We start from the raw sequence: 22,720 nt of genomic DNA, 5'->3' as shown, positions 1-22,720 counted from the left end.
AGATGCTTCTCATTTCATGGAATAAGTAAATACAGCCTCAGATACATCCCCCTTGATTAGCTAAGCTCAAATGGAAGCCATGGAGCTCCAATGTGCTTTCACTAAGCATGACACACCCCATTTTCATATCAGCTGCTTCTCCTGATTACATCACTGCATTATAGCTCCTACACAGTTAGGTGCATCCAGTCAATGGTCTCCTATTTTGCTATTCAGTAAATTTTGTTCATTTGCATACCCCATTGGCTTAGTCCCTTGTTACACCACTACACCAGAGCCTATGCCCTTAGCAACCAGTGTTACCTGTTATTATTTTGGTTCTGCATGCTACCCATTATAATGGCAAAATTCATATTTCACAAAGAATTGTGTTTTTAAATTTTTTTTTAATTTTCTGCACGATCTCGTTTGTGCATCACTGTGCTATCCTTAAATGGCCGAAATTGGCCATAAAAAAAGTTTTGATTTTTATAATTTTGAGACAGTTTTGCATGCCAGTGGCCATAGTTTTGGTCATTGGCATGCCTAATGATCATAATACATGCTTTACTTTAAGCTATCATGCCCCTGTTTTGATTTTTGCAGAAATGTACACGGTTAGTAACCTAATACATTTCTGCAGTGGACACTGTTGTGGCACGGATCCTGTCTGTTTACTGAATCACTAATTCACCTCATTTGCATGTTTTTTACCAGCAAATGAGGTAATTAGCATTATTCAGTGGTGTCCATGCCAGGATAGTGCTGGCAGGCTTGTGTACAGCCCGAGCCTTGTTTACTGAATTGCTCAGTGGCCATATTCTGTGCAGAAGCTGCTACACTATTCTGGCACAGTAAAATTGCTTTATCGAATCCCGGAGTATTTCTTGCTATGCAGATTAAACATTAATGCAGTATCAAGTGTACGTCCAAGATATCTCTCTTCTGTGGAATTTGTTACTGTATTATTTGATTTATTCCTGAAAAAGAGAAGAGGTAGCATTGTTAACTCTTGATAAGTGGAGAACAATATTGCACACATTTTATCTTGACTGATTATTAATCTGCTGCTCAAAGTCTAGTTACAGTGAAATTGGACTGTGATATTAATTAGAGTTCAGCCACCATTTTACTGGACTAAATGAGTGGCAGATCATCAGCGTGCATAACTATGTTAAAACAGAGAGTGGAAATTATATTTTAAATCATTTCTGAATAGGGAGTAGGGAGAATAGCAGGTGTCTCAGGATCAGGTACTTGTGGTTTAACATTGTGGAGAGGTCATCTGACAAATTATTGTGGTATGCTAGTTTTTAAGCCAGTGTATTGTAAGGTTGCCAAAGTTAAATTAGCAAGTATTCTCAATTAGAAGAATGTGGTCAGGTCTCAAATACCTAATCATGTGTACAAATAGCCCAGCATTAATTAGATCACAATTCAGGACATTGTTATAGATGATATCTGTGGTTGTGTATGAGACCGTGACAGTACAGAAGCCATTGTAAAATGGTAATGCTACATCATAATGCTGGTTGCCACATTGATAAAAGTTACTGTCATTGTGTTGAGGCAACTATCCATAATTGTCCAAGTGTGTTATTAGACACCTTCTATACCTTCTGGTTTGTGTTTGTTGTATGTTGGAATTCAGTCAACCTATGTTTGCCACCTAGTTTTACTTACATGACTGCTTGCTTAATCACAGACTCTTCAACACAGCTTTATATACACACACACTGATTGACATTAGGGTACTTATGTGTGCCAGCTTGTTCTTTTTTCTGTTTCTGTCTTCTGGCTCACATTGTTGTTTCATACCAGGCATCTTGTTTCTGCTCTGTCATGTCTTCTTAGCCTGTGGTTTAAGCACTGAGGTGCTATTGTTCCAAATTGAGAGATCTAGTTCCACCCATGTGCCACTTTTATATTTGACCTAAAATGCCTGTCTTAACTTCACCACTGAGTTTTACTTCTCATAGCCGCATTCTGTAACATTACTGGTTGACACTACAGCACTAGACATAATGATAGTGTCCTTGTGATCTGTACAATTATCAAACTTTGCAGGCAAAGCTCAGTGAACCCCATAAATGCAATGCTACTGAATATGTGTCTCACATATGAGGATATTTCCAGTGTCTTCATGTGTATTCTGCATGGTTGATTTGTGTGTACAGATGTCTAGTTGTGTAGTCCGTTGCAACTAATGCACTTCATAAACACATTGTTGTAGCATATTTATTGTGAATCATTTCCAACATGCACTGAAAACTTAAGTAAAGTTGCTTGCCATGCAGTAGATATCTCACTATAAGTTCAAAAAATGTAATTCTTAAAGTAAAATGATCAACACTCTTGGAAAAACTTACAGGAAATGTTTTCAAACTAAATGTTTAAGCCTGTGCAGTTTGTCATATTCCATGTCAAAATTAAGAGAAAAAAAAACTAAATCAGGGAAGACTGCTAACAGTAAGCTAATTTATAGTAGAGAGACTATTCTGGAAATTCAATCCTCAGGCTTGCTGTGTAACAGGTTTGATGAGCTGCTGTATGTGGGGCTTGTGAGGCCTATAGCACTTCTGCAGTTACAGGAGCCTGGAATCTTACTCAAATATTGAACAAAATGCCTGGTATGTACAGAACTGACATTTTTGGATCATGGTAAAAGAAGGAAATGAAAGAGGTGTGAGAGAACATACAAAAGAGGATCTAGGGCTTGAATTACTGTAAGGCTAATGGCAAATCCCTACAGGCTTGCGCTCCCATCCATCCTGCTGGCAAATGTTCGATCATTGGAAAGCAACATGGACTACTTAAGGCTGGAATTATCTACTCAGAACATGGTGAGGAAATGCTGTGTACTTATTTTTACTGGTACTTGGCTAAACTCTAACATTAATGACAGTGCAGTCCATGTTTAGGGGCTATCACTTTTTAGAGTAGAGAGAATACATTCTCTCAGTGCTAAGTCCAGAAGGGGAGGTGCCTGCATATACATCAATAACAACTGGTGTTCCATTTGTGAGATAGTATCCTCGCACTGCTCAGATAATGTAGAGTGCTTGTCACTGAAATGCAGACCCTTTCATCTACCCAGGGAATTTAACAGCATCTGTATCTACAGTACTGCATCTGCAGTCCTCCCAGTGCTAATCCAAATGAGGCAATGACCACATTATACCAGGCTATAAATGAACTGCAGAACTGGAATCAAGACTGTGTTCATATATTGGCAGGTGACTAATCAGGCCAACTTGAAAACAGTCTTGCCCCACTATTTCCAATATGTGGACTTTGCAACAAGGGGGGAGAATACACTGAACAAGGTATACAGCAATGTTAAGCTGGCATTTAAGGCAGTGTCTCACCCACACCTGGGAAACTCTGACCACCTCTCCATATTGTTACTACCAGCATGTAAACCAATGCTAACTAGAGGGAGACCAACAGTGAAACAAGTAAGAGTATGGCCATAGGGTGCCAGTCTCAGCACTCCAGGACTGTTTTGAGAGCACAGACTGGAGCATATCCAAGGAGGTGGCTACTGATAACCAGTGTATTCACCTGGAGGATTACACCAAGGCAGTGATGGGCTACATCTCGAAATGTGTGGATGATATGACAGTCACCAAAACCATAATCAAATAAACCAACCAGAAATGCTGGTTGATGAGAGAGGTGTACGAGCCTCTGAAAGCAAGGAATGCAGCCTTCAGGTCTGGAGACAGGGAAGCTCTCCGAACAGCTACAGCAAATCTGAAGAAAGGAGTGAGGGAAGCAAAATTCACTTATGGCAGAAAGATCCAGAGCTACTTCTCTGACCAAAAAGACACAGGCGCCTATGGCAGGGTATCCAGTCCATAACTGACAACAAACCCCTATCTTCACAATGTGAGGACAACTAGGAATTCCTAAATAAGGTGAATGTCTACTTCAACAGATTCGAGGAAGGGAACAGAACAACCAAGAAAATGCCCATTGGCCATAATGAGAAGATGCTCACCCTCAACCCAGCTGATGTCCAGAGGACACTGCTCAGCGTTAACCTGAGAAAAGCAGCTGGTCCTGACAACATCCTAGGGTGTGTGCTCAGGGACTGTGCAGTCCAGCTAACAAATGTCCTCATGGATATCTTCAATAACTTTGAGTTATCAAATTGTTCCAAAATGCTTCAAGGACACGACAATCATTCCACTACCAAAGAAGTCTCCACCATCTTGCCTAAATGACTATCGCCCTGTAGCCCTCACCCCCACAGTGATGAAGTGCTTTCAAAGGCTGGTCAAGGACACCATAACATCTGAGCTGCCTGCTGATCTTGACCATCTGCAGTTTTCTTACCAAGCAAGCCACTCTACAGCAGATGCCATGTCTCTTGCACTCCATGTAGCCCTAGAACACCTTGAGAATAAAAACACTTACACAAGGGTACTATTCATCAACTTCAGCTCTGTTTTTAATACAGCCATCCCTCTTCATCTGGTAATGAAGCTACTCCAACTAGGCATCAACATTCCACTTTGTAACTGGATTTGTGACTTTCTCACAGACAGACCTCAGAAAGTGTGCACAGGAAATAACTCCTCAGATAGCAACACTCTTAATACTGGAATCCCACAAGGATGTGTACTACGTCCCTTGCTGTTCACCCAGTTAACACATGATTGTACAGTCAGGTACAATACAAACCTCATCATCAAGTTTGCTGATGACACACTGGTAGTGGGCCTCGTTAGTAACTATGATGAAACAGCATATAGAGATGAGGTGGAACAAATGATTACCTGGTGTGGAAATAACAACTTAAACTAAATGTAAACAAGACAAAAGAGATAATTATAGACTACAGGAAAAATCGCAATGAACATTTTCCCCTCATGATCAATGGGGAAAAAGGGGAAGAGTGAGAAACATGACATTTCTGGGAATGCACATTGATAAGGGCTTGTCTTGGAAGACCAACACAATTGCCATGGTCAAGAAAGCACACCAGAGATTGCACTTTTTGTGAAAGCTGAGGAAAGTAAATCTCCCATTGACAGTTCTCATTACCTTCTACAGTGGCATATAGAAGACATCTTGATGAACAGCCTCGTAGTATGGTATGGAAGCTGCTCTACCTCTGAGCACAAATCCCTCCAGAGAGTGGTGAAGACAGCAGAGAGGATCATCAAGACCACCTTACCACCTATACATGACTTTTAGCAAGTCCAGAGGAATAATTAAAGACTGCATCACCCAGCTTACAAACTGTTCCTTCATCTATCATCCGGAAAGTGCTTCCGAAGCATAAGTTGTAGAACTATGAGATTCAGGAACAGCTTCTTCCCTAACGTCATCAGGCTGCTGAACTCTAGTAACAACTGCACTCCATGATGGCCATATGGGTCAGTAGCTTGTCTCACATTGTGCATTAACCTGGTTACCAGTCTCATCTAATACTTAGTGCAATATTCACCATGACTGTTAACTTATAGGCCATCTAAGGCAGGAACAATGCAGTAAAATATCTCTTCTTCAGTGCAATACATGTTATGAATTCACACATTAACCATAGTGCAACACTCTATGGTCCATAGTGCAATGCTCTAATGTTCACAGTGCAATACTCAAATGTCTCTTTCTGTGCAAGGATCAATGCAGTATCTCAGCCAAGTACCTGTGCAATAGAAAAGTCTCATGCAAGTATGTGTTCACTGTGAAAAGTGTTAAAATATGTTGCTAATCATGTGCAGTATTAGTCTGTCTACCTGCATGCCCGTGATGTAATTGCTATGTGTTATATGTGTAAATATCTGAGAAAATAGTCTATATGTTGTCTGTACACCGAGTCTGGAGAAACAGAATTTCATTCAGTTTTTGCACTTGTGTGATTTCTGAATGAGAATAAACTTTACTTTTGACTTTGACTTTGACTTTTCCTATTATTAGCAAGTCACCTGTGAATTCAGATGTTATCATGTTTCTGTCCATAATTTGAAACTGAGTTATGTTTCTAAGAATAATAGCTGAGAAAGATATTACAGAAAGAAAGAAAGAAGGAAAGATCAACTTCTTTGTAATGACTATAAATGCATGTTTATCTGCAAAGACACTCATCAATAATAAACCAGATACAAAGCAGTTCTCTGCAGTACAAAATTATAAAATTCACCAGGTATTAGTCTTTATGTCTTTATCAGAAAATCCCACATTCAGAACATCAACTCAGATTAAGTGACATGAAGCTGAGGAGTCCCTTGGCAGTGTTCTCTAAACAATATCAAGAAGGTTTGTTTTTCCTACAATAAACTAGTGCTCTACTATGAATAATTTTGTTATGACTCAGTGAGACATAAAATTGCTGAATGGCTACACAAATCAACCCCATGCATTTTTTTCAGTGGGACAACTTTCCCTGCTCTCTCCATATGGGGGGCAAGCTTCCCACATCCCCCAATGTTTTATTTATCAACTTCTTGATTGCATAAAAGAAAAATGTCCTAAAACAAAGGAATAAGTCTTGGTGCACGCACCAAAACTTCACTAATAGTTATTTCATATAGAAAACAGTTACCATCATGTCAACATTGAGAATTTGAGACACATGGAATAGATGCTTAGGTATATGGGATTCAGGAACATGCAGATATACCAAATCAGCATACATTGTATTGTATATATTGCTATTTATGAAACTGAAATGCATTCTTTGTATGTGCAGTTCTTAATAATCTTCCCATCTCCAAACCTCTGCCTACTAAACACCATAAACAAACTCACCACACTCAACCATTCCTCTACTACCTCTCCTCAAACCCTCAAATTCTCCTATCAGTCCTATAAAATACCTCATCCAGTCATTAAATAGTCTTTGCAGCCATTACAGTGTCCTTACATGTATCATGTACTCCACCTTTATGATCCTTGAGAAAACGTTGCAATCCCTTCTCTCTATTGCTCATGACCTCTCTTTCTCTGACATAGTCTTTATGTTGCCTCAACATACTCAGTTCATCATCCCTTTCCTCTACTCTCTATCTTTATTCCCCCTAGCACACCTATTTTAATGCTCTTTATTCCATCACTACCTCTCCACTAACAGTCTAACCCATACCTCACATGAATTCTTTACCCATAAACTCATCTAATTATTCTTCCCTTTTAAAGTAGATACACTTTCTTCCATTCTATATACAGGTCTTAACTTCCTTGCATTCCATATATACATATGTCATTGTATCATAAATATTACAATACCCAGGAACCACTTTCTTTCACCCCATATATCTGTATTTTGTTATCATACTATTATACCTATTACAACATCCAATAATCCACCACTGCAACTCTACTTCTTTTCTAACTCTTACCATACCCTATCCCTTCCTCTGCCCTCTCCTAGTACTACTCCTGTTCTCCTTTCATTTCTCTCCTTTCCTTGCCTTTCTCTTCATTTCCTTTCCTTTCCTTTCCTTTGCTTTCCTTCCCTTCCCTTTCCTTTTTCCTTTCCTTACCTTACCTTACCTTACCTTTCCTTTCCTTTCCTTCCCTTTCCTTTCCTTTCCCTTCCTTTCCTTTCCTCTCCTCTCTTCTCCTCTCCTTGTCTTTCCTTTCCTTCCCTTTCCTTTCCCTTCCTTTCCTTTCCTTTCCTTTCCTTTCCTCTTCCTCTCTCCCTTGTCTTTCCTTTCCTTCCTTTCCTTTCCTTTCCTTTCCTTTCCTTTCCTTTCCTTTCCTTTCCTCTCCTCTCTTCTCCTCTCCTTGTCTTTCCTTTCCTTCCCTTTCCATTCCTTTCCTTTCCATTCTCTCTGCTATCTACTTCCTCCAAAGATGCTATTTTTGCAGTTAAACTGTTATTCATGACAGTTACATATATTGTCATGACTTATGACTCTACTAGCACATACAACATCCTGTCACCACAGTCATAACAGCCAAGACCAACCTACCACTTCTCTAGTCACTCCAGCCCATAACATAACCCGTTGCATCGTTGGCATATTCTGATTCTTGTATAGCTTTTCCTATATCCAGTTTTTCAAAATCTGATAGCACTGCCCAAATCCCACTCATCACAGGTCAGTTCTCAAGAATAACACCAAAGCATATACCTCTTACATCACCTTCACAGAATCCCTATCCTAAAATTATGTGTTGGTATCCACACCAGGCTTGGAGCAAGTCTTGCCACCTCCATGTCTCACATGCTTTATATTTTCCAACACTGCCACTGTAACACAGCTCTCAAAATCCACTGTCCTTCTCTTTTTAACATAAAGCTCAGCAGCAGCTATAACAAAACAGCATAATTCTATGTCTGGATTACCGTCTAAGTAGTCAGTATTGAGACTCTTAAAACAAAATATAAAAGATGGAGAGAGTATCCCACAGGCAGAATAGCAACACTACTCCAAAAACACCATACTACTCTCTATTACTGAACAACTAGCCTTATTTCAGTCACAAAGAAACTCCGATCTGCTTTTATTAAACTTAGTAATCAAAATTCAATATGCATTATTGCAGCCCACATCCCCCCAAGGCAATAATGCCTTCAGTGCTGAAAAGCTTCTTTGCTGGATATCTATAACCCCCCAAAAAAAAAATAATAATACTAGGTGACCTAAACATCAACTGGCTCACAACCAACTCAGGCTCTCTCAGTGACTCCATACATACTGAATTGTCATTACTTCACCTACTCAACTTAATAAAACAAACTCTAGACAAAATCTTACTGACTTGATCTTCTCCTCCCCTTCAAATCACAACATTTCCTCAAGCACTTTAGCAGATGTTCTCATTGACCACCTACCTACATTTGCATAAGACATAACAATAACATGCCTAAAGAATGCAATTAGAATTAAGCACAAATCCTTCAGCCCTTCCAAAAAAGAGACGCTTACAAAGAATCTAAAGTTATTTATTTATTTATTTACATTTGTTGCTGTTGAAAGAAATAACTAATTTTCAATGGACACCTGGAAAGAAAAGATCCAAAGTATTATATGAAATCAAAATAATGGAGTATAGCAAATATAAACATTTGATATGGATTGTCATTTTTCCAAATAAAATATAATTTGACAGAGGTGTAATGGTTGTCATTTTTACAAGTATAACATAATACAGTATCATACAAAGTAAACAAACAAACAGTAAGATTGCTTAGTCAAAAGCTAACCTTAATTTGCTTAACTTAGAAGAGGTAAAAAAAGACAGAAAGAGACAGAAAGAGTGAGATGGAAGCAAAGGCGAGAGAAACAGGGAACATACTTGAATTCAAAAGAGATAAAAAGAGGCTATAGCTGAGAAAAGGACTATTAATAAACTGATAAAAGTGTTAAAATGAGAGGCAGTGAAGACTCGTTAGTATAAATATGCATAGAAAGTATATGTATAAAGTTAATATGGAAAGATATATTTACAAATTACAGATGAACATTTTTAACTGGAACTGGCAAAAAATATTACCCCTAGAATACACTGTATCAGAACTTGATACAATACTTCTAATGAAGAGAAATGCACCACCTCCAGTTAGAACTACAGGAATCAATCCCACTTATGTACTACTGAAACAAAATTTGTAATGAAACAAAATGTAAGGCAAAAATGGACAAAATAAAATACCAGATAACTTAAAAAACTAAAGGCAACATAGAAATTCTACAAAAACCTCAGATAAAGCTCATGCAAATATTACACTATCTCACAAAAATCTGCTAAACCCTGGCCATATATCATAATGAACCATATCCATAGACATGCAAACAGATAGCATTCCTAATCAGTTTATCCTAATCAGTTTATCTCCCACTTTACAAATATAGTAACCTCTCTATTCAACCACAGTACTCATCTCCTAACAATAATATTGCCTTCAGATTGGTTTCTATTACAATCATGACGAAATGTCTACCCATGCGGAGGTTCTCAATAATAATCTGCTCAAGCAACAGAGACCTCCAAAGCAGAAATGCAAGCAAACTCCACCTCCCAACACAACCCTAATGACACATAGCCCACAGACTCAGTGTGCCATTCAACCACAGCCCATAAGGCAAAACAACGTACCCAATACACTAGTCATAGGTGACTCTATAGTCAGGCACACCAATGTCCCACTCACCAGGTTAAACAAGGAGAAGGTTACTGTCAGCTGTCTGTTGGGTGACAGTATCCGCCACATAACCCATGCACTCAGGTCACGCCACAACAAGTACAAATATGACTCTGTCATTGTCCATGTTGGTGTGAACGACCTGAGAGGTACCTCCCTGGACTACATGAAAAGAGACATGGAAGAGCTCTCCGATCTTGTAGCCCAGACAGGTATGACCCTAGACCTGAGTAGCACCCTGCCATTGCCCAGAATGATACAAGGACAAAATGATTGACTTCAACAATTGGCTAAGCTTCTGGTGTCATTCTAAGGGGATCCAGTATCTGTATGCCTGGGCGACATGGTCAACAGACCACGATGCTTTGCCAGAGATGGCCTGCACCTGTCACCCCTGGGATTCTGGATACTGGCTAAGGATCTTGCTGCCCCTATATTGCCTTTTTTAGGCAAGGTTCAAATGACAAATTCACCACAGTAACAGGAACAGGCAAGCAAAAACTGAGGGTAATGCTACTCAATGCTAAAAGTCTAGACCTCAAAATGCACTCCCTCGAGGCACTCCTTAAAATGGAGAACATCAATATCTGTGCAGTGACTGAGACCTGGTTCAAGGGTCCATAGAGCACCCCTGCATTACCAGGCTATATCTTATACCACATTTTTTGGCCACCTAACCTGGGCCAGAACACCAAAGGTGGAGATGTGTCCATATTCATTACGGATATCCACACCTCCAGGCTAGTTGCTCAGCATAATGCATCCAAGGTTATTCAAGTGCAACTAACTCTGGGCAAAACTGCAGTCCAAATTGTAGCTTGCTACAGATCCCCCACCAGGCCCCAGGATTCCCACTCTTCTTTTCTTGATATACTGTAAAATATTAGGGTTCAACCAAACACCCTAATAATGGGCAATTTCAAATACCCCACCATTAACTGGGAAAACTACTTATGTACCAACTGCTTCACTCAACGCTTTCTGGAATTCATAAATTCCAATGCCCTTGATCAACTTATCCACAACCCCACCAGGGGCAACAATATCCTAGACCTAGACATTACCAACATGAGTGACTGATGTTCTACACCTGAAGTCAACTCCTCGTTGGTCAGATCCAACCATAAGTCTATCACCCTTGATGTCCACATCCTGCCCCCACCCGCCATTAAGGAAATCACATTAAAAAATTTCTCCAAAGCCAACTTCATGCTTCTTAAGATAGAAGTGGCAAACTTGATGACACCCATGCAGATGGACAATACAGTTAAGACTGCTGAATCCTATATAAATGCACTCTATTAGCATTTACACGAGTGCATGGATCGTGTTATCCCAAACAGAACCAAGAAGCTATCCCCCAAAAAAAGGAAGCCAATCAGCTGGTACCCTACCATAAACAAACTCTACAACAGAAGGAAGAAACTGTTGCAAAAGAGAGTAAAACGCCATAAGTGGAGGAGTTCCCTGGTCAGCCTCAGTAAGAAGCTGAGATCCCTTATAAGATCCTCCAAAGCTAGCTATGAAATCAAAATCACCACTGATTTTAGGGGCAACCACAAAGCAATAGCTATGTCAAGAATCTCAATGGTAACACCCAGATCTGCTCTGAGTTACAGCACAAAAGCATGAAAATTACAGAACCAACTGATATTGCCAATGTCCTGGTTGATAGGTTCAGTGCTAACTTTACCCCCCTCTCAACCCCTAAAGGGCCCATATTTATACAGGAAGAATGCAGAGTCCCTGTAATCACAACTATGCAGGTAAAAGCTGCACTCTCTAAAGCCAAAATCACAGCATCCATGGGACCAGACAACATCCAAGGCTGCATTTTACATGAACTTCAGAACAAACTGGCTCCCCAACTAAGCACCATGTTCAGTCATAGTCTCACATCAGGCTTTGTGTCCACTGAATGGCACACAGCAACAGTTATCCCACACTACAAAGGGCGAGCCACCACTGATTCCGGGAACTATCGCCCTATTAGCCTGATGAGTCTGGTCTGGAAGGTCATGGAACGTATCGTCATGGAACTCATAAACAAAGACATTGGTATCCTCCAACCTCTGAACCTCACTCAGTTCGGGTTTGTGAAAGGCAGATCATGCCTCCTGAACCTGATCGACTTCTTTGAGGTAGTCACCAAAGCTGTAGATGAGGGTAAGGTGGTTCACACAGCCTATCTTGACATCACCAAGGCTTTCAACACCATCCCCCATTCTGGAATTATAGCTAAACTCACTAAACTAGGTAAAAATCCCTACATCACAAGATGGGTTGCCAATTGACTCATTGACAGAGCCCACACTGTAAAAGTTGCAGACTCCAAATCTGACTTCAAACCAGTGACAAGTGGAGTACCAGAGAGTTCAGTCCTGTGACCTCTCCTGTTTGGTATCTATTTCTCTGAAGTACAGGCTAATACAGAAGGCCTTTGGCTAATGAATTTTGCAGATGACTGCAAACTAGGAGCCATAGTTGAGTCCCCAAATGATGTGGACCTCCTACAGAAGGGTCTCACTGAGAGAGATGCCTGGTGTCAGAGCCATGGCCTCACGCTCAATGCCAAAAAGTGCAGTATCATCTCCTTTGGTAAAAACTCTGCACCCATGAGCTACCACATAGGCGGCAGTCTACTTAACGTGATAAGAGACCTGGGGACCTAGGTGGACAGTAGTCTCTCCTTTGATAATCACATCGCCATAGTAGTCAGGAAATCCTTCTATGTGGCACACCTCATCACAAAAGGGTTCTCATCTAGTAAAAAAAGAGGTCATTGTTCCCCTCTACTCGACACTCATTAGACCCATTATAGAGTACAACGCACCTTTTGGAATGTACCTTACAAGATATCTGCAGCAGCTGGAAAGGCCACAGAAGTACCTCACAAAGAGGATTACTGGTCTCAAACAGATGCCCTACACTGACTGTCTCAAAAAACTCCAGCTTTACTACATAGCATATCACGTACTCCGAGGTGATCGCTGCCTAACATATAAAGCTATGTCAAACCCAGACCTGTTGGACATGCTACACCTAAAGAAATCCCAGTCCGTCGAAGCTACATGCTCTAGAGACCTAATCTTTGTCACCACAATAAATAGGACATGCTGGAGGGATAGATTCCGGTCTCAGAGACGTCCCATTCTCTGGAACAAGCTACCCATCTATGTCAAGCAAAGTTTCTCATTAGCACTCTTCAAGAAAAATCTTGATAAGTGGATGGGAAATAGGAAATACACCCCAGGGATCATTTTGGTGGCTCTGCTCAACAGGTGCACAGTAAAATAACTTTCTTGGGTGGAGTAAGCCAGGGAACCTTGTTGGCTAGGCTTACTTAGGCACTTGGGCCGATAGACTAGTACCTACCTATGAACCTATGCTAAACACAGCCACACTCATCCTCAACCACATTCAGGATATTTTAAAATTGCAGTCTATTCCACAGCCTACCCAATTTCAAGTCTAATAAACAAACCTATCACAGAATTCTATGCCCCAACATTGTCAAAACACATACCCACACACAAAAATCTAACATCAAATAACTATACAAGGGAAGTCCCCTCCATTGATATCACACACTATTGCCCTATAATCTTTCTATCTCCCTTGTACAAAGTCCTTGAGAAGTGCAGCCAGTCCCTGCTACTAATTTATATAAAAAAAGTTCTCTTACAGCAGTATCTTCACTGTTTATGGGTCCACTTTAGTAAAAGACACAGCAATAATACCTATTGCATCATCCTGCTTACTTTAAACTCTTGCTCTTTGCCCCTCCTATTTTCACAACTGTACAATCCTCACAGATAGCTCAATGGCACCAATGTTACAATATAGTTGTGAAATTCGCCACTAACCTTCAGTGCACATTGTATTACAGCATTGCACTAAAATAGATTAACAAAATATAGACTATTTCACTACCTGACTTTCTCACAGTTAGTCGTATTTCATACTCTAATCAATAAACCAGATAACTGACCATTACTAAAGACTTTTTAATACAACACCAACAGACTCCTGCATTCCACAAACAAACAAACAATGACTACTAGTAACTAAATCAAATGACTCTGTAGGGAACTCATTGCACTCAAGACTATATCTCAAAGAGTGCAATTCCACAACTACATATCTCAGACAAATCAACTATCTACACCCTTTTAATCTACAACTAAAAATTACTTGAATAACTCCTGGCTATACTTCTGCACATCATCAGGATAATTGCATTTTATCCATTATTTGGGTGACAGCATTCACCTTCCCTTTCTATATTATGGCCTGACATTTGCTCTTCTTTTATTTGCAACAGTTCTCCTTCATTTTCTACCAATTTAAAGTTCTTAAAGTTCACCTTGACATGTACATAAATTCATAGACAGCTCTAACATAGTGCTCTAGTACAAAGATATACAGCATCACTTTCGGCTGTCTCTGAGGCCATGGGACAGAAAAATGAGGGAGTCTGGGAGAGAAGCTTATGCTACTTAACCATGTGCTCTCTCCCTCCCCCAGAACTGCCACCTGAAAAACATCTATCTGGATTCAACTAGCCATGTAGATTAGCATGGCCACACTACCACACTATGGTAGAAAACATGGGGGGGGGGGCTAGGCACCAGGGATGCCCCTTATATGTCATAATGGACCTAAAGCACTAATAGGATCAGGGGTGGATGGGACAATTAGATACTGGGAATACGACTTATATGCCTACATGATGCTGTCACTGCAGTTAACTTCTGCAGGGAGTGCTGTGATATACATCACAATAGTTAACTGTGATTCAGAGACATGGTAATTAGCTGGTAATAAGATATTTCCCCATCGTGGCTAACATGCCTCTGAATTGCAAAATACCACATTGTGGGAGCATGGTCTTTTCAGTATGAGCTATAGGCCTATTCATGACTCCCAGATACACCTTCATTAGTACTCATTTTAGTCTTACTATAAGTTCAAGCTTTATTTCACACTACATTACCTCTTTTCATTCCATACTCAAATTGTACAAATAGATACTTTCTTCTTCTGTTGAATATCTGCCACTATGAATATAATGTTAGATGAAACTACGTTGTATTTTGAATGTAAAAATGTTTGGCCACACATTATTTTAATGTATAATTCATAGTTGATAGATCTCAGTACCTGACTGCATACTTTATAATATGAAGCAATTCTATCCAGAATGCAAATGTTCACTAATTCTATATATTAGCTATTCTGAAATGACACTATAACTAATGTGTTTGCTCTAGAACTCTGTGTATAGTTGGTAATCACACAGTATGTATTGCACTATAATAATTTGTTTTCACATTATATTATTAATATCATTAGCTATACAGAGCTTTTCTCCTGCATCTGAAATGGAGTGTCTGCCAGTCAAACTTCTACACTGCCATACTCAAGTTGCACAAAAGTCTAATTATGTTTCTGTTGTATAACCATAACTATGAAAATACTGCAAGGTAAATCAACTATATACTTTTAATGTTACATGGATTTCTTAGGTGAATCAATCTAGCTGTACTTGAATGCAAACTTCATAATGTGAAACAACTCTATCTATCCTGAATGCAAATGCATACATGGTAATCCAACTGTAGCTACTGTGTTATAGTGGTTTAATACATGTTATATAGTTGCTTGTCTGTATGACATTATTGTGAATACAGAGCTTTTTTGTTGAGCCTCCAATGAAAAGGGTTTTTTCCCAGTAAGACTATCTCAGTAATCAAATGAAATAATTAAATATACATTATTTTTCTCATAAATATTATTAATTACAAGTTGAAGAAGAGCAGAAATTAGTTTACCAGCCACATCAACTGGGTCACCATTTATCAAAATATGTTTCTGTTGCTAGATATAGAAAATTATTTTTTTTTCCACTTACAACAACTGTTTTCATCTTCTCCTTCAGGGCAGTCTGGAACTTTATCACATCTAAGTAAGGAAGGAATACATGTTCCATCTGAACACTGAAACTCTGTTTTGTTGTAGCATTCCTGAGGTGGAAGTGTGCCTGGGCTTTTGGTAGGACACAGGGATTCGTCTGTTCCATCTACACAGTCTTCTTCTCCATCACACATCCATGACACAGGTATGCATTCATGGACAAGTGTGCACTGAATGGAGTTGGCATCACAAGTTCTAGGTTCAGGTAAAATTGGTCCTGAGCAGAGAAAAAACAGTGAAAGTATCTCATCAGTCATCAGACAGATATAGGCTAAAAGGAAGACCTAGCAACATTAATAACTACATCAAAAAATAAATTTTCCAACTATATAAAACAGTATTATTGAACAGGATTGCTCCTTTTTATGAAAATGTAAAAGCATAAGATACATTCTCCACACTAACCCCACCTTCAGAAAGAAAAAATAAATACAAAATTTATGAATAAATGCAGAATATCAAAAATTGTATCCTAAATGTAGAAACTGGTACTGTAATCATAAGAGTACTTAGGGTTGTGCAAAGGGGAAGCTGCCCCGGGAGCAAGATAACAATGAGCATGATTGGGAGACCCGACTGGTCAGTAATGCAGTGCTGGTATTCATTTCTGTCTCTGAATGCTGGTACAGAAATTAACTTGTGTCATACTAATGAGGTCTGGACTGGAATGCTCGTTTTAGCACTTTATGGTCCAAGTGCAGCAAGTAGCTGGCTACAAAGGTGCCATCAGCTCGCTAAATTATTTAACTCGCTAACACCTACATGGTGTGGAATGTTACACCTCTAGCAGCCTACACACATCTAGTATTCCAGACCATTTTCTGAAAAATAAACTTAAACAGCATAATATAAACAAATGTAAATATTTTATGAACAATAAAAGCTAATACAACTGTACAAATAGCAAGGTTATAAATAAGACATATTCTTTACAGTGATAACAATCAGTACATAGTCTTTTTCACAAATATTGGAATATATTATAACACTCACAAACCCCAAATTACAGTTTTTTCCCAAAATTTCACAAACAAATTTTTATATGTTGAAAACTATAACAGACACAAGCTTTCATATAACAACAATAAATTCCTCTTTAAGTGCATGTTTATTTTGATAGTTACAGAAATGTGAAAACATATTTTAATTGTATAATTAGCAAAGCAAATAACACTGGATATCTCTCAAGATGTGCAACTTATAGTGCAAATATCAAAGAGAGATTTCTTCAACAACCTTAGCGCTTTATATAATGTCATGCAATAATTTTTAAGTCACTCGGTTTTTGAAGTATTACTTACATATGGAACTATTGCTTATTTTAATAATTATTAGCAAACAGCTAGCAATTTTCCCAATGTAGTTTGATATAAACTAGAATTTTAAGGGAATATTCATGTCTTCCACATTGATGTTTCATACTATACACCTCACAAAAATATAGGTCTCTGTTATGAAAATATGAACATAAATATGAAAATATGAATAATTACAAGACAAGCAAATATAAATTTTTCCACTGCCTGAGATCCTAGTCTAGCAGTCTTAGTGATATTGTTTTAATAACCCCTTGTCTTTTCTAAAATTGCCTGTTATTAGCTGGTATGTCACTTAGTTAAGGAAGCCATCTACAAAAAAAGTTCTGGTCACCATAAGGAGGTATTGGTGTAAACTGGTGGTAGACAAAAAAGGCATTACAGGCTTGAGTGAGTTAAGGAGAAACCTTTTTTTATTAATTGCTCCTCATATAGATGTGAGGTTGGGACATGGTGTTCCTACATAGGAGAGAAGAGAGGAGCACCAGACTGGCCACAGACATTTTTTGTTTGTTTGTTTTCTTTGCTACACAAATTAGTGTTTGAGATGCCATTTCAGGGAGTGGCACCAGATGTCAGATGAACCAGCTACGACTGTACTGTAAAGCATCATATTTGTGGATATTTCAGAGAAATTTAATCATGCTTTGTCATGCATTTTACTGCTAAAATGGCCTTTTGTATTTATTTATTTGCTTAGTCTAATTATTGAATTCACTATTCTAAACGTATTCCTTCTCTGTGACTATATTCTCAACCATTTTCTCTTTCTGCACTATTTGGTGAGCACCCAACTGCATATTCAATATTTGATTTTATTTTCATTTTACCACTTTCAAACTAGGTTTCAGCTATATGGCTGTTTCTTCCGTTTTTTTTCTTTCTCCTTTTTTTTGGACATAGTTATTTCAGATATATGTGTGTCCAGCACCTTAAAACTTAGCTGTATGATCTCTGGAACACTTTAAAAGTTCCCCAGAACACCAGTATTGTAGCAGACACAAACAGATCTATCCTTCCATGTGTAACTAAACAGAAATACTTTGGCCTCACCTTTGACGACTCACTGTCCTTTTGAAAATAGACAAAGATTATTATAAACAAAGCACTACCATAGCTAAAACTGTGCTATAATATATCCCTCTTACTTACACCAGTATCCTACTAAGCTATAGCAAGGCACATATTAATTCAAAAATTTGAACAGCAAATTTCCACTCAAACACAAATAAACAAAAAAGACAAAAGGCAGTTAACAAAATCTGCCAATTTGCGTACTTGCTGACCATAGAATCCATTATTGCTTACTCTTATTCAAGCAACTGACGATCAGTGAATGGAAAAGCAGCCCTACTACTATCCTCCCAGATTTTTAAAATCATCTACTGGGGCCATTGCTCCCCATTAAAATCCAAGTTGTAAATCAGCCACCACAGCTAGGGGATATAAATGAGAATATCCCTTTTCCATTTAGACTCAGATTTAAGGTAGTTATGGAGAAAATGGCATTGACAAAGCTTAAACCTGCCATCTGGAACTAACTCCCAACAGACACCAGGCAAAAAGATATTTCCAACATGTTCAAAAGCAAAGAGTCACTTTTTTAAAGAATGTTCCTATGGCTACTACAAAGTAAAAGGTTAAGCATGCAAAAAATATAACATCAAACACATTGTCACAATATTGATACCATGTACAATATTCATTCTGCAGACACTTTTATCTTCCTTAATATTTGTTATATTGTTCCTACTGCTTGACATCAAAGGCTGTAGTGCAAAAATGTTACTATTTTTAACAAGTGTAATGTTCTTAAATATATTTGTACTGTCAATTGTAAAGCACAAGCCATTTTCTATTACACACTGTAAAGTTACTTTTTAACGGAGATGGCACTGCCAGATTCGGTACATTCAAGCATTTAAAATATAATTTGTAAATCTTCAGTTCTCTTTCTCAATATATGCATTGTAAATATTTGCCTACTCAAAATATTTGCTGTAAATCAGCATTTTACTGTCCTTAGTTGATGTATAAATGGCTGTCTTGTCTGTGGGTCCAAGTCATGGCTGAAAAGGGTCTGGTGATGACTAGACCACCTACCTAGGTTTCATATTTCAATAAATAAATAGAGAAAGAAAGACAAGAAAGAAAGAAAGAAAGAAAGAAAGAAAGAAAGAAAGAAAGAAAGAAAGAATGTGCATCCTAGAAGTATAACTTGCTAATAAAGCTTTTACCTAATTCTGCTTCAGATTATTTTTGTCAATCGTCAAAACTTTAATGAAGACAAAAGTTTCAAGTCTTTAGAGTTTCAGCATTAACAAAAGGCTCACAACTCTCAAAACAGACAATAATATTGAATTAAACTGGGACTCTGTTAAAACCATTACTTAGCATTAGCACCCATCCATCCATCTTCAACCCCTTTTTTCCCATTTTGCATATGGGGTTGGGGTGTCATTTCATCAGTGACAATCATCTTGAGCCAAGATTTACATCGCCATAGTAGTTCATCCGTGCTATTCACTTGCACACAGACTCGCACTTATGTCCAATTTAGGGTGTCCAGTCCAACTACTGCATGTCTTTGGAATGCGGGAGGAAGCCATATTATTAATGACCATTATTTTGCTGGAAAAAACACTGGCAGTGCTATAATGATGCTGTCATATATGGTCTGAGATGTCCATGCATTCAAGTACCACAGAAGTCAAACACTGACGAAGGTGCAAGTTAGAATTCAAGACTATTTTAGGAATATCAATAATGTAGTTATTACAAGTCCAATTGATTTCCATTTTAAATCCCTTCAGAAACAGACCACCAGTTGTTAGAGCTTTCAGTTTTGTACCACTGTCAGCACTTGTAGATGTACCACAATGTCTAAGAGTTGTTATTATTGAAAGAAGATGTGCTAATTTTTGTATAAGAAACACCACAACCAACGGTTTTAATAATAAAGATTAACTATTTATTATATTTATATTTATTTTTGTTTATACATTCATTATTTCTTTTTCATGAACATCTATCTATTTATTCTTTTTGGTCATTATGGTTACATTTTCACATAGGTGTACTACTTGAAAAGTGGAATTTTATTACTGGCTCTTCTTAATTTAGTCCTCCATGGTTTGTTTGTTTGTTTTTGAGAATGGAAAAAAAAATCAAAGTAATAATGTGCTAGGTTGTTTTTAACTATGCTCATTAAAGGTTTAAGTTCTAATAGATATCCAGTCCACAGAAAAGAGGTTTATCCTAACCCATTTGGACATTCTCCGGTAAACAAAGGCAAAATAACAAATAAAATAATTAAACAATTTGTGTGCTGAGCAGATTCTTCTATATTTATTGCAAGCCTAAAAGTAATATTCTGTATGGATAATAATTTGCAAACACTGTCTATGTCTATAACATTTCAATTGCTTCAGAAGAGGCCTTCAGTCTATTAACACCAAGCTTGGGAAAATTATATGTGACACAAGGCTGGTAGCATTATACTACAATATTTGCATAAAAGCAGTTTATTTAAATGTTTCTAATGACCTAAGAACCTTTTTATGTAAGGGAATGCATAATAAGTGGGATTTTATCAGCAATCCCATCATGATCCTCTATGTGATGTTTTAACCTTCTGAATAGATAACGCATTATGTGCACATCTGGAATATAGTCATTACTGGGAAGGTCCTTCCCTTAAGACTGTTAGTGTACTGTGAAATTACCTTTAAATCACTTTGCAGTTACTTGTAGCTTGTTGTTAGACTTGTTTCTGGTAACTTTTCAGTTGCTGCTAACTAAGGTGTGTTTTTACATTAAGAAGACTGGGACTGCAATTCTAATGGGAATAGAAAGGTAGCCTGGTCTGTCATAGTTGGAAAAGCATACTGGGAGGCTTAAAATAAGAATTACTTGTTATAGCTAGTTATTTGATTTGTTTCTGATACCTTTTTCACATCTGTTTATCTAAAGTGTGTATTTACATTAAGAAGGCAGGACTGCATTTCTAGTGGGAGTAGAAAGGTAGCCTGGTCTGTCCAAGCTAGGAAACAGACAAGGGAGTTTAAACTTACAATTACTTGTTGTAGCTAGTTGGTAACTTTTCACTTTTGGACAACCAAAGTGTGTTTTTACATTAAGAAAACTGAGATTGCCATTCTAGTGGCAGTAGTAAAGTAGCCTGGTCAATCTGAGTTGGGAAGCACACATGTAGGCTTAAAGTGCCTGAGGGCATTTTAGGGACTTAGTTGGGTGTTAATCTGCACTTGAGGGCTACTTTTGCTATGCCTCTTCATTAAGACATTCCAGAATCATCATCTTGTGACAGAAGGTGTTAACCTGATTTCTCTGAGTTTGTGGGAATTCTAGGAAGCTGAAAGTGTAGTCATTTATTGGCTAGAGGGCACATGAGTTAGTTTTCTGCTTTTTCTGTCTGCTATAAATTAGGCATGTTTTCGCTTTCATTCAGTGGTGGTTAGCAGTACCCTGTACAGTAGTAAACCTATAAAACTAGTACTTAAGGACATTATCTTGTAACACAGAAAGGCTTTCTGTGGATCTAAGCTTAAGGCAACTAGATAGTATCATACAGCACTAAAATCATAACACTATCTAACATCTAGCCTTTACCCTAGACACCACTCAGGTGATTCTTGTAAAACCAAGACATTAAACCATAATAACCTGACCATAATACAGGTCCAGACAACATGAATTTGCAATTTCCTCATGTCTCTGTGGCTAGCTTGGTAGATATGGTCATTGTGAGACAATGTATGGATTGTCTCATGTACTCAGATAACCTTTTAATCATTAAAGAAACACCGTATGCAAGAGATGTACATACATAACTTCCTTGGAGGGAAAATTCTCACTTATGGTTGTCAAAAATACATACTTTATACATACCACTCACCAAAGACACAGACTCCCTTATGCTGAGGTACTTAAATGAAACATCTCCAAATTTCAGGACCTCTTAAATCATTAAACTGCAACACCTACCATCAACAGTCTCTACAGCACACACCAAAAGCAACACCTAACACTGCACATTAGCCAACACCCAATGATCCCTAAGAACAACACCCACAAGACAAGCACACACTAGTACTCCTGTCATAAGGGATTCTATTGTATGACAAACAGATACTCATTTCACCAGGATGGACAAGGAGAAGATAACAGTCAGTTGCTTTTCCTGAGCTACCATCCTCAGTATCATGCATGCACTCAGGTCACTGCACCACAGGTATCAATATGATTCTATTATAGTCTATGTAGGTGTAGATAATCTGAGACATACCTCACTGGACTATATGAGAAGAGATATTATGGCTCTCTC

The 22,720-nt window shown here is 38.2% G+C and overlaps 1 protein-coding gene across 1 annotated transcript in view; it reads right to left on the bottom strand.

Moving 5' to 3' along the window:
* Positions 1-22,720, bottom strand: part of MALRD1 (MAM and LDL receptor class A domain containing 1) — a 3,217,568-nt gene that overhangs the window by 323,650 nt on the left and 2,871,198 nt on the right. The window contains exon 23 of the mRNA XM_044065510.1: positions 15,999-16,277. Coding sequence (XP_043921445.1) covers positions 15,999-16,277 — 279 coding nt within the window. The remainder of the gene's footprint in view (positions 1-15,998; positions 16,278-22,720) is intronic.

The sequence above is a fragment of the Protopterus annectens genome, chromosome 3.part0, assembly GCF_019279795.1.
Source record: "Protopterus annectens isolate FY-2018-M chromosome 3.part0, PAN1.0, whole genome shotgun sequence".
NCBI classification, from domain to species: domain Eukaryota; kingdom Metazoa; phylum Chordata; order Ceratodontiformes; family Protopteridae; genus Protopterus; species Protopterus annectens.
This window is presented reverse-complemented; position numbering and strand designations above follow the sequence as displayed.